The sequence below is a fragment of the Scyliorhinus canicula genome, chromosome 13 (genome assembly GCF_902713615.1).
Source record: "Scyliorhinus canicula chromosome 13, sScyCan1.1, whole genome shotgun sequence".
Lineage (NCBI taxonomy): Eukaryota > Metazoa > Chordata > Chondrichthyes > Carcharhiniformes > Scyliorhinidae > Scyliorhinus > Scyliorhinus canicula.
The window spans coordinates 138096191-138109529 of record NC_052158.1 but is presented as its reverse complement, the minus strand read 5'-3'; the positions used below and the strand labels follow the sequence as shown (position 1 = coordinate 138109529).

At 42.8% G+C, this 13339-nt stretch overlaps 1 protein-coding gene across 8 annotated transcripts in view; it reads left to right on the top strand.

Annotated features, from left to right (window-relative positions):
- The window catches only part of LOC119975414 (transcription factor Dp-2-like), a 225226-nt gene that overhangs the window by 196278 nt on the left and 15609 nt on the right, over positions 1-13339 (top strand). For all 8 annotated transcript variants that reach the window (XM_038815035.1, XM_038815034.1, XM_038815032.1 and 5 more), the window contains 2 exons: positions 7420-7488; positions 11901-12052. In XM_038815035.1, coding sequence (XP_038670963.1) covers positions 7420-7488; positions 11901-12052 — 221 coding nt within the window. The remainder of the gene's footprint in view (positions 1-7419; positions 7489-11900; positions 12053-13339) is intronic.

The following is a 13339-nucleotide window of genomic DNA, read 5'->3' as shown; positions in this document are numbered from 1 at the left end:
TACTGGCCTGCTCCTTACAACTTGTCTCAATGATGATTTACCCCACGATGATCTATTTACCTTGACATTGCTACATTTTTACTTACCCTTGCCTAACATCTGCTGCCTTGGGCAGAAAAATTGAAAGCAGCTGCTGCTACAAGTGTCAGAGGCTTCCTGGAAAGCCCAGTACACTTCAACGGGATTTAAATCCCTTGACAGCCTTTGAAATGCAGAGCTTCCATTCAATTTCACGCAGCAATACATTGCATTGGCCAGTGATTGACAGTTTTATTACTCCAGAGACATCTGCTTGGTGGGCTGTTCATTGATCTTCTCCAATATCACACTTGAATGCATCTCCATTGCCCTGCTTTGATGCTGACCACAACTGTATAATCACTCTTCCTATGATTGACAGCCCCTCGCCCCAGCTGCATGGGGGGTGGGGGGGGGGGGGGGGGGGGGGGCAGCCATCAGTCCTCGGTATTGGGCCAATTGCTTAAAATGGCCACCCGATAACGGGATGTCGACAGAATCTCGCAGGCTCCCCACCATGCATACATTTGCATGGCAAGGGAGAGGGGATCACTCGTGAGGCCATCCCTCTCATTAGAACGTTTTTTATCATTTCAACTTGAGTGAGTTGTGTTTCAAAAAAAAAAGTCCCAGTTTCCAACTTCACCCCTTGTCTCGTTATCGTTCTCGATCATTCATTTCTCTAGCCCCTGAGTGGCCTGATTTACACACAAAAAGAATCTAGCTTTTTTTTTTAAGATTTCAGTTCCCCATCCCATAATTTGTGTTCAATTTCATTATATTCCATAATCCATTGTAACTTGAATGTGATCTTTCAATTATGCCAACTTTAGACTGATACTCCCTCCGGTCTGACACATGTCAACTATAAACATTTGGCTACACGGTCAGCTTAACCCAGGTTTGAAACTTGTTTGTCAATGTTTGCTCGTTTATTTTCAAATTTGGATGCATGAGAAGAATGTGAGGGCACAGAATCAGAACAAAATGCGAGAAAAAAATTCAGCCAGGAAATATAATGAAAGGAAAATAAAGCAAGAAAGAAAATAATGAGAAAACATGTACATAACACATTCGGTATCTGCATCAAGCACTGAGATTCACTGAAATCTAGGGACGGTCTTGGGTGACAGAATCCTGTTGATTTTGAGGGATGGACTTTCGTTCCCATCCTTGACTCAGCTATATTTTTCCTGTCAGCTTGGGAAAATTGGTATCATCAACTCTCCTTTAGCTGTCACGTATGGCAGTTCTAATGCTTAGAGACAGGAATGCGGAATGAGCGTAGCGTCAATTCTCATTCAGGTGGGGACAGGTGAGGCCCGCAGAGAGATTTGAAACCGGCTATAATTTTAAAAGCGACGCACAAGGCAGCTGAAAATCACTGACGGTCAGCATAGAATGGGGCATTGGGCTTCCCGTACGGAATAGGATTTGCATGGGAGAATACTGAATCGGTCAGCACTCGAGGAGCTAGTAAGGAGATCCTGAGGAAGAAGTCAGGTCTGGATGTGGACAGGGTGAGGGTCTCTGGCAGTGAGTAAAATGGGGATGAAGAAGGGAAATCCGTCAGTTCCAGAGCAAAGTCAATTTCACGTGAAAGACATTTGCTTCTACTGTTGCCTTTAGTGAGATTGAATCTGGGACCCTGAAGGGCAACCGCTTTGCGCAGGTGCCTGGCATTAATAGCTTTCAATTCCTTTTTTTTCCTCTGATGTGTAAATTCCTGACCCCCTCCCCCCACCGGCAAATCGATATAAATCACATATTGCCTGCACAAGCGAAGAAAATAGTTAATAACCATATAGAAAGCTGCTCCTGGATAAGAAAACCATGCTTTAAAACCAGCAAGTTGCATTAAAAATATTAACGGGTACCAAGTATACCTTGAAAGGGTACATTTGAAATGTGTCCGAGAAGTCGTCAATAATAATTTTAGCAAGTCGGTTCTCCTGGGCACATGTCGTAGAGCAGCTCTTGGTACACCATTGAGGGTGGAGGGGAATCGATCTATAGATGGCAAATTAAAAAGAGCAGCGTTAACAATTTATTCTGGATTCCAGATAAGCATCAGTAAGTTCAAATAAGACGCGGAAAATCACATCAAAAGTCTGAAGTGTGGGAATTGTCATTGAGATGTGTTCGCTGCATCAGTCTTTTAGAAAACTAATTGGAAAGGCAGACCCAGCAGGGCACTTCAACTGTACTGCAGTGTGGACTAATCCTTTATTGTACTTTCTGGTGCACGTTCCATTAATTCAGTTTCTGGTTCTCTAATGGAAAAGTTTCAGGTGCTGAGGGTAGTTGAGAGCACTTTATTGAACATAGCAAGAGATGGAATACCTGTGCTAACCATCTGTAAACAGATCATGGCAAAACCCTTAAGCCAGCATTGCTATTTTTACAGGATGAATCAATAATTGCAGGTTTGAGTGTGTTTTAAAATCTCAGATGAGCAGAATAATTCTCAGGAATCATATAATTCGTGCAGCCAGCAGCTGCTTCCAAATAGAACGATATAATCTCCTGAATGTTCAAAAGTGCATTTGTAAAAATTACTCTGTGGAATCTATATTCAAGATGATTTGCTCCAATATGTTGATATGAGATTTATTTTGCTTGCATATTGCTGTCCATACATTCACTCACGTTGAAATATTAATGAGGCATTTGGTTTGAGTTGCACCAGTTGAATTAGTAGAGGAAGAAAACTATGCAATGCCTAGAGAATCCTCTCTGAAATACAGTCAATTTAACGCAGCACATTCTCACCCTTCAGATGGAATTTTGAGTCCTCAGGGAGCACACTGGCAGGGAAAGAAGGCGGGGGGTCTTTAAATCAGGTGCCATAGTGGCAGTGCCATGTCTATCATCTACCTGACTACCCTGACTGGTATGTTACAAACGGCGGAAGAGGCATTGAGTTGCCTGCCTGTCCTTCGGTCACGTGAGGCCCTTAAGTGGCCAATTAATGGCCACTTAAGGCCTTTCTCCTATCACGAGGGTGCCCGTGGCATGTGGCGACTGGTGGCTTTTTTGCAGGATGTGGGGGAGGGTTTAGTCACACTGCCCAGTGGACGTCCCCCACCCTCCTCAGCCTCTTGAACCAGATCCTCCCAACATCTTGCCAGCTCTAGCAGACTGGCCATGGTATAAAAACTCACTCAGCTTCAAATCTGGCTCCTGGGCACTTCAATGTGTTACACTGACTGCAATTCCAGCAGTGATCACCGGGCTCAGTGGCACTACGGGGACTAGAGAGCTGTCGACCATCTGATTGACGGGAGGCTCCAGAGGCTGGACCTCCTTCCAGATGGGCGCAGAAGCCTCGCCCTGAGACATTTAGCCCTACAGCTGTAAAACTGACCTAGAGCTTTCTGGCTAGCAGACGCAGACTCGCCCCGAATTTAAGATGGGGGTAGGGCCACCACCTTCATGTGTAATCTAACTTCTTATAGAATTTACAGTGCAGAAGGAGGCCATTTAGCCCATCCAGTCTGCACCCGCCCTTACAAAGAGTACCCTGCTCAAGCCTACCTAACCCGCGCATCTTTGGACTAGAACATAGAACAGTACAGCACAGAACAGGCCCTTCGGCCCTCGATGTTGTGCCGAGCAATGATCACCCTACTCAAACCCACGTATCCACCCGTAACCCAACAACCTCCCCCCCCCCCCCCCCAACCTTACTTTTTAGGACACTACGGGCAATTTAGCATGGCCAATCCACCTAATCCCGCACATCTTTGGACTGTGGGAGGAAACCGGAGCACCCGGAGGAAACCCACGCACACACGGGGAGGACGTGCAGACTCCACACAGACAGTGACCCAGCCGGGAATCGAACCTGGGACCCTGGAGCTGTGAAGCATTTATGCTAACCACCATGCTACCGTGCTGTGGGAGGAAACCGGAGCACCCGGCGGAAACCCACGCAGACACGGGGAGAACGTGCAAACTCCGCACAGTGAACCAGCCGGGAACCGAAACTGGGACTCGAGCTGTGAAGCAACTGTGCTAACCACTATGCTACCATGCTGCCTTTCTTGTCTCTTGCAAACCTAATGTAGGTGAAAGGAGATCCTGCATGTTTTATTTAGCAAATGCAAAGTCCCTAAGACGAGCAGTTTCTTAAGGCCCCGCTGTGTTGAGTGCGGATAGGCTTCCGCTGAGTCTGGATTGAATATTCTTCTATGATGTGGTGCATAGATTGCTCTTTCCCACAGGCATATGGGCTGGTGCTCATACACCCATCTGTGGAGGTTAGCCAAGCCGGGTCTGGGGCCATTCCTGAACCTGTTACGGGTGGACCACTCTTTTCGTAGAAGTTTGAAATCAGGCAACTGTTGGGTTGAGTTTGAGACCAGCTACTTGTTTGTCATGTCCAATGGTTCCTCCAATTTGCAGTGAATTCCTATATCCCAGGGTTTTTCCAAATAGTCCTTTTAAAAAAAAAATTTAGAGTACCCAATTCATTTTGTCCAATTAAGGGGCAATTTAGCGTGTTCAATCCACCTACCTTGCACATCTTTGGGTTGTGGGGCTAAACCCACACAAACACAGGGAGAATGTGCAAACTCCACATGGACAGTGACCCAGAGCCGGGATCGAACCTGGGACCTCAGCGCCGTAAGACTGCAGTGCTACCACTGCGACACCGTGCTGCCCCCCAAATAGTCCTTCTTGATGGGAGCCATACCTTGGGTGGGCTGAATAGATCAGCAAGAAATGGTAGGCGGCGGGGGGAGGGGGCATTGTGAACTTTTTCTACCATTTTGTGGGCTGTTGCAAGTTGGCAGATAAGTGGAGGAGTGTGTGTGCGCGCGCTTGCGTGTCGTAGTGGTTTGCAACCTTTTTGATTCTGCGCTCCCCCCTTCCATGTTATTAGAAATTAAGGGATACACTGTAACACAGCAAACATAGGGGGGTGAAAAATTAATTCTACAATGAAACGCATTATTATTTTTGTTTTACTCAATGGGAAAGCTGTTGCTGGTGCTTTTCTTAACAGCACTCTCTGTCTTCATCCTTCTCTGTATCTCTCACCTCCTCTAGCACTGCAACCGTCTAAGATCTCTGCACTCCTGGACTTTTGGCACTTCATTCCCAACTGTTCCTTTAATTGGCTAGGTCAAAAGCTCTGGAATTGCTTCCTGACAATTGTCTATTTCTTTGCTTCTCTCCTTTAAAGCCTTTCTCTTCAATTAATATTACTGGAAAAAGAACCATAGGCTCCCCAAGCTCCTGAGTAATTCAGAAATGGTACAATACGTGGATATATATTCTTTTTGTTTGCAGAGAACGGTTCCACGTAAATGAGCCACGTTATGAACTTGGCTAATTATCTTCAATTTGTTGTTGTTGAAGCTATTATTGCACTCCGGATTGGTCAACAAGTGTTGCCCAATCACAGAATCACATCTAACGTTGGCTGTGTTTCTGCGATTGGGCCGTACTTGCTGAACCTTTTTTTCTACATTACAAATTGTTGTGAAAAGCTTCAGCAACACTCCTCTCTTTTTGCCAGTATTCAGGTTCTTCAATTAACCTTTGGATTACCTGTGCTGATATCTTCTCCAGGGGCTGGTTTAGCTCACCAGGCTAAATCTCTGGCTTTTAAAGCAGACCAAGCAGGCCAGCAGCACGGTTCGATTCCCGTATCAGCCTCCCTGGACAGGCGCCGGAATGTGGCGACTAGGGGCTTTTCACAGTAACTTCATTGAAGCCTACTCGTGACAATAAGCCATTTTCTTTTTTTTTTCATTTCTCATGTGGCTCAGTGTCAAATCATGTTTGAATAATGCTCTTTAGTAGGGCAAAGGTACTATATAAATGCAAACCATTGTTCTTGAGGCTGTAGACATTCCTGAGATTCTGTATTTAGTGTGGAAGAAGGTTAGTTTGGTGGCAACGGCAGAAATACCCTTAAATAGATAAACCAATTAGTCTAAACCAGTTCTGATTGTTCAGCAGGTATTATAGTTTTTTTTGAAGAGTTCTATGAAAACTTTCATTGAATTGACACAATATTATCCCTCACTTTCAGATATGTCAGCCTCTTTTCTTTTGCTCCATCTGTTTCCGCAATTTAGAAACTCTCTCCTCAATAGAATTAAAATTTTCTTGAATTCTCAAATATTTTCACCCACTTTAGGAACTAGAGGGAGATAATGGAGTGGTGCAGCGACAACAATCTATCCCTCGATGCTAGCAAAACTAAAGAGCTGGTCATTGACTTCAGGAAGGAAAGTACTGTACACACCCCTGTCAGCATCAACGGGGCCGAGGTGGAGATGATTAGCAGTTTCAAATTCCTGGGGCTATACAGCTCCAAAAATCTGTCCTGGGCCACCCACATCGACGCTACCACCAAGAAAACACAACAGCGCCTATACTTCCTCAAGAAACTAAGGAAATTCGGCATGTCCACATTAACTCTTACCAACTTTTACAGATGCACCATAGAAAGCATCCTATCTGGCTATATCACAGCCTGGTATGGCAACTGCTCGGCCCAAGACCACAAGAAACTTCAGAGAGTCGTGAACACTGCCCAGTCCATCACACAAACCTGCCTCCCATCCATTGAATCCATCTACACCTTTATTAACATTTATTAACAAAATAAAAGAAAATTAAAAACACACAAGATTGCATTTACACAGTTAAAATTTAGTTTTATAGAACTTTTCCCCCAAAAAGACAGCCTGCTTTGTTAGATTCAGAAATAAACAGCCCTTTACGCAACAATCCCTTATAGATATTTGATGTATGAAAAAAAATCCAGTAATATTGTGACATGGCAGTCCCGCTATGATTGTCAGGGCAATATGTCACAGGGCTCACTCCCACTCTGCTGTGGAATGCCAAGAAACTTTAAAACAAAACCCTGCTTTCTGAAACAACATACACTTTTCTGGGTTGGTGGAAGCAGCCTCACTTTTTTTTTATAAATGTTTTTTATTGGGTTTTTGAACAAAGTATATTTACAGTTATGTGCACAGAATAATATATATATATAAAAGAGAAGAAAAACACAAAAATAAACTGGTGGGGTATTATGCACTAACTCAACAACAGCAACTCTGTACAGTTGGCAATATTGTTTTTAACACATAAGTAGGCACCTATCTGTGTGTGGGGAGGAAACTGGGGAGCTACATATACATTTGGGTGCCGGAGAAACCGTTACATTAATTATGTCCAATATAGAGAGGGCTATACGCGAATGTATCCGGTGTTGGTGTTGTTACTTGCTTCTCCTGGACGGTTTTTGTTGCCGTTGTTGTCTCGCGTCCCCTTACAAACTTGAGGACCCCTGGTTGAGAAACCCCTGTTCCAATCCACTGCAACCCCGTCACTTATTTCTTTGCATTCTAATGGTAGTGGTTTAATTTCCAGGTGGAGAAACAGAGGCGAATAGAACGAATTAAACAGAAGAGGGCTCAGCTGCAAGAATTGATACTGCAGGTAACGAACATATCTGTGTCCACATAGAACCTATTTAGTTGTTTGTCAGAATAATTGCACCAATGGTGCTTATGTTTGTTTCTGAAGTGCAATTAAGACTTTGAACCCTGACGTCAGAATAACGATAAAGAGAGCAAATTAACACTGACAGCTTGTTGTGAGTAGTTTGTATCATATGATGTGGATCTTACTGGAATAATGCATGAATATGGAAGTCACATTGCACAAATTTGGCAATTGTCATGCAGTATAGTCATACACGCTTAAACCTCTAATTTGTTGACGGCAAAAAATAGGTCTGTAATTATCTGTTGAGAGAGAAAAAATCCAGTAATTTACTTACCTTAATAATCCGTCATCTGTAATTGCTTATCTTTATACCTTTTTGGCCCATTTGTTAAGTTCCTCCACTACTCTGTTAACATTGTGCCGTATGTTCCACCACTCAAGATAGTGAACATTGTGGACAAGGGAACCCATCTCAACCTTGCATCAATGTTGCTTCCGGGCCACCATGAGAAAATACCTCAAAAAAGATACCTATTCACTTTTTCTTCCCCTGTTCTTGATCCCTTCAATTCTCCTCTCCAAGGATGTGGTTCGCCTCCGCCCACATCTTTCCCCAGATGGCAATTCTGAAATTTAGGAGCTGCAGTATGATGTTAGTCTTCAATCATCACTGGTTTACCCTCCCTGAAACCCAAGCACTTGGTCAGTTCTGTAACATTTCCTTTAGTCTTCACTTGCCATCCATTTTCTTCCCTTTTACACCTTTCCGACGTACCAAGGGATGTTCGGTGCTATACAAATACAAGTAGTTATTCTATTGTTGCATTTTAGTATGATAGGTTTTGAATAGAACGTAGAATAGTCCATTACAGTACAGGCCCTGTGGCCCACGATGTTGTGCTGACCATTTATCCTAATCCAAGATCAACCTAACCTACACCCCTTTAATTTACCGCTGTCCATGTGCCTGTCCAAGAGTCGCTTAAATGTCCCTAATGACTCTGACTCCCACCACCTCTGCTGGCAGTCCGTTCCACACACCCACCACTCTCTGTGTAAAAACCTACCTCTGACATCTCCCCTATAACCTCCTCCAATCACGTTAAAGTGATGTCCCCATGTGACAGCCATTTCCACCCTAGGGAAACGTCTCTGTCTATCCACTCTAGCCATGCCTCTCATCACCTTGTATACCTCTACCAAGTCACCTCTCTTCCTTCTTCGCTCCAGTGATAAAAAGCCCTAGCTCCTTCAACCTATCTTCAAAAGACATGCCCTCCAATCCAGGCAGCATCCTGGTAAATCTCCTCTGCACCCTCTCCAAAGCATCCATATCCTTCCTATAATGAGGTGACCTGAACTGGACACAATATTCCAGGGTTTTATAAAGTTGCAGCAAAACCTCGTGGCTCTTAAACTCAATCCCCCTATTAATGAAAGCCAACACACCATACGCTTTCTCAACAACCCTATCGGCAGCACGGTAGGATTGTGGATAGCACAATCGCTTCACAGCTCCAGGGTCCCAGGGTTCGATTCCGGCTTGGGTCACTGTCTGTGTGGAGTCTGCACATCCTCCCTGTGTGTGCGTGGGTTTCCTCCGGGTGCTCCGGTTTCCTCCCACAGTCCAAAGATGTGCAGGTTAGGTGGATTGGCTATGATAAATTGCCCTTAGTGTTGGGTGGGGTTACTGGGTTATGGGGATAGGGTGGAGGTATTAACCTTGGGTAGGGTGCTCTTTCCAGGAGCTGGTGCAGACTCGATGGGCCGAATGGCCTCCTTCTGCACTGTACATTCTATGACTATCAACCTGGGTGGCAACTTTAAGGGATCTATGTATGTGGACCCCGAGACCTATCTGTTCCTCCACACCTCCAAGAATCCTGCCTTTAACCCTGTGTTCATCATTCAAATTTGACCTTCCAAAATGAATCACTTCACATTTGTCTAGGTTGAACTCGATCTGCCACTTCTCAGCCCAGCTCTGCATCCCGTCAATGTCCTGTTGTAACCTGCAACAGCCCTCGACACTATCTACAACTCCACCAACCTTCGTGTCATCGGCAAACTTACTAACCCACCCTTCCACTTCCTCATCCAAGTCATTTATAAAAACCACAAAGAGCAGAGGTCCCAGAACAGATCCCTGCGGGACACCACTGGTCACCAACCTCCAGGCAGAATACTTTCCATCCACTACCACTCACTGTCTTCTTTCGGCCAGCCAATTTTGTATCCAGACAGCCAAATGACCCTGTATCCCATGCCACCTAACTTTCTGAATGAGCCTACCGTGGGGAACCTGATAAAATTCTTTACTGAAATCCATATACACGACATCCACTGCCCAACCTTCATCAATGTGTCTCGTCATATCCTCAAAGAATTCAATGAGGCTGGTGAGGCATGACCTGCCCCTCACAAAGCCATGTTGACTATCTTTAATCAAACTATCTTTTTCTAAATAATCATAAATTCTATCTCTCAGAATCCTTTCCAATATTTTGCTCACCACAGACGTAGGACTTACTGGTCTGTAATTCCCAGGGATTTCCCTATTCCCTTCCTTGAACAGGGGAAGAACATTCGCTTCCCTTCAATCATCCGGTACTATTCCAGTGGAGAGTGAGGACGCAAGGATCATCGCCAACGGCACAGCAATCTCCTCCCTTGCTTCCAGTAGTAACCTTGGCTATACCCCATCTGGCCCAGGGGACTTATCTATCCTGATGCTTTTCAAAATTTCCAGCACATCCTCCTTCTCAATATCAACCTGTTCGAGTCTATTAACCTGGTTCAGGCTGTTCTCATGAGCAACAAGGTCCCTGTCTCTAGTGACTACTGAAACAAAATATTCATTTAGGGCTATCTCCTCAGACTCTGTACACAGGTTCCCTCCATTATCCCTGATCGGCCCTACTCTCACTCTGATCATCCTCTTATTTCTCATATAAGTGTAGAACGCCTTGGATTTTTCCCTAATCCTTAGTTCAGTTCATCGCTATAACTAAATGGTTTTATAAATTATTTAAAAGAAAATATCCTGTTTATAGGTGCATTTTGTAACTGTTTTAAATCGTAACACCAAAAGTGATTTATTTCAATTCCCATTAACTTCATTGCAAACCAGCATTTGAGAGTCAATCAATTATTGCACTAAAGCAAGAACTTGATCTAGAAAATGCCCTTTCATTGTTTTGAAGGGTCTTTCAAGATTAAAAAATCAATTTTAAGAACTTGCTTGATCTGGGTCTTCCTCTGTACCTTTGTTTATTTTTTCAAAAATGTTTGGCAAAGTGTTCTCGCGATTCAGTTCTGTGCTCCCAAAAGATTTATTTCTGTTCACAGCAAGATTCTTGACGTTTCTTTCTATCATTTCTGCTGAAAATCTATCTGTTTGCCTGATCACTTAAAATCTTCTGTGCAAGCATTTTTCTTTCTGTTTTTGACATTGCAACATGACCATATCTGACCAATCTTCTGAACCTCTCAATCTGCTGTTATTACAGCCAGGCAGGTGTAATGAAAGTTTTTTTTTATAGAGTGGATAAGGAACGGTTTTTTTTTGTTGAGTGGCCAACAGAAATTTTAATTAATTTAAAATTATCAGCAGGGGAGGAAAAATAAACAGGGTGGGAAAGAATCCTCACATTGGAGCATGAAATGATTTACGTCGTAAGCGGTTGAGTCAGAGACCATTGCATGTTTTAATTGACAATTAAATAAACATTTCAAGAAGAGGAATGTGAAGGGTTTTGGGGAGAGGGAGAGCAATAGGCATAGACATGATGTGCCAACTGGCCTACATCTGTGCTATGGTTCTATGTTTTGTCACCCTGGAAAAAAATCCTTCACTTCTGTTTGATACTTATCCTCTCCTCGTTCTTCACCATCCAAAAACAAATTTAAATTATAATCTCAGCGTGCAGGAACTAGATAAGAGACTTGCATCCGGAGACAGCTGAGTAAAACCCACTGTACAATTGTATCTACTTGACTTGCTCAATCTAATTTATTTAAATTATCTCATCAACTGATGTGTTCATACAATTAATGAGACATTGGCAGATCTGAAACTCTTGCACAAAGCAGCTTTAATTGATTGGCTGTGTAATGAATCACTAACATCTAACGTTGTTCTAATTAATGCTTTTCATGTGTCAGTCATATGAATGCACATCAGGTGGGCATGTGAACCACACATTCATCGAGCTACCTGTGTTCCTTCCTTCCTTTTTGATCTATCATAACTATTTTGTGTAGTTTCCCTTTGATTTTCTTTCATGTTTTTTTTCTCTTTCCCTTTCTTATCCTAAGGTCCTGTCATTTGTTTATTTTGTTATTTTTCTTTCAATCAGTAATTCAAATTTGAAGCTCTTTTTTTTTCTATTTTCAACTTACAGCAAATAGCATTCAAAAATCTAGTACAGAGGAATCGACAATCAGAACAGCAGACACAGAGTCCCCCTGCACCAAACTCTACTATTCAGTTGCCTTTCATCATTGTCAACACCAGCAAACGGACTGTCATAGATTGCAGCATCTCTAGTGATAAGTGCGTATTTGTGTTATATTTTATAAACTTAACCTGTTTGTTCTTATTACCTAACGTGTTTTACAACAGGCCATATTGTTTATGGCATATGCTGGAACAAAGCAAGAATTAGTTCCCCGTGAGCCAACTAGGATTGAGGAGCTGTATAACCAGATCATAGGCATGCTACAATATTATCCATTAGATACAAGCATTTTTAGAATTGGGAAAACTATTTCGACAGTTCAAGATAACACCAAGAATAAGAGACAAAAGAGGCTAAATCAAGAAGAACCGATTAGGTCCCATGAGAGCTGGGTTTTAGCAGTCTTCAGATTGTAAGACAGAGGATTCTGTGGGTGTGAAGGAGTTGCACAGTATCTGTTGTTGCTGGTGAATGAAAGGCGGTCTTTGCTAAAGAAAATTATTTCCTAAATGATTTTATCCATCTATGATGTGACCATGTTAATTCTTAAACTTCATTATTTATTGGGCAAGAAACAGCCTTTTGGTTCAAAAAGAACTCTCTTTAGAAGCCACTTTTTTCAGCACGTGAAACTTTGTAGAGAAGAGAACCTTAAGCAGAAGTGTTTAAATTTGGTTGTTTTTAAGTGAAAAGGTTCATTAGACAGTATTTTATATTAGGAATAATAATGAAAGCGGTAGAGAGAATTGGGTGAAAGGGGAAGACATGCAAAAGGCGAGTGTTAAATCGCAATCATCTGTAATGGTTTTAAATATTTATGTCATATATTTTTTATCTTTTGTACCAGTTGATTATTGACCTAATGTGGTATTCTTAGGTTCATAAGTGCCAGTGTAGAAAGTTAGGGGAAAAATATTCTCCGCAGACCTGAAATTTCCATAGACCTACATAAACCAAATAATTGCTATGACAACCTTATCATTGTGGTGTTCCATTAATACCCTATGCAATCTTTGACAGAATTACATCGAACTCAAAAAGGATGTTTTCAAGTTATCTAAGGATGACTAATTTGCAACTAGAGTGCTTGATGTAAATATAAACATACAAAATTGATGGCAGGACAAGGTTAGCTGGTCCTTCAAGCCCACCCCACATCCATGATGCCTGGAGGATTATGACTAGACACTTCGCAATTCCCTACCCAACCCTCACGCCACGTCCATTACAGCCGTGTAGTCGCCTGGGAGAAGTGTTTTTTAAAAAGACTAATAAGTGAGAACTCTTGGGAGGTTCCTCTTTGACACCCTCGCGATCAAAACCAGTCCAAGAAATCCTAGAACTACACGTGCTTTAACTGTGAACCAACGTCCTTTTAAGTC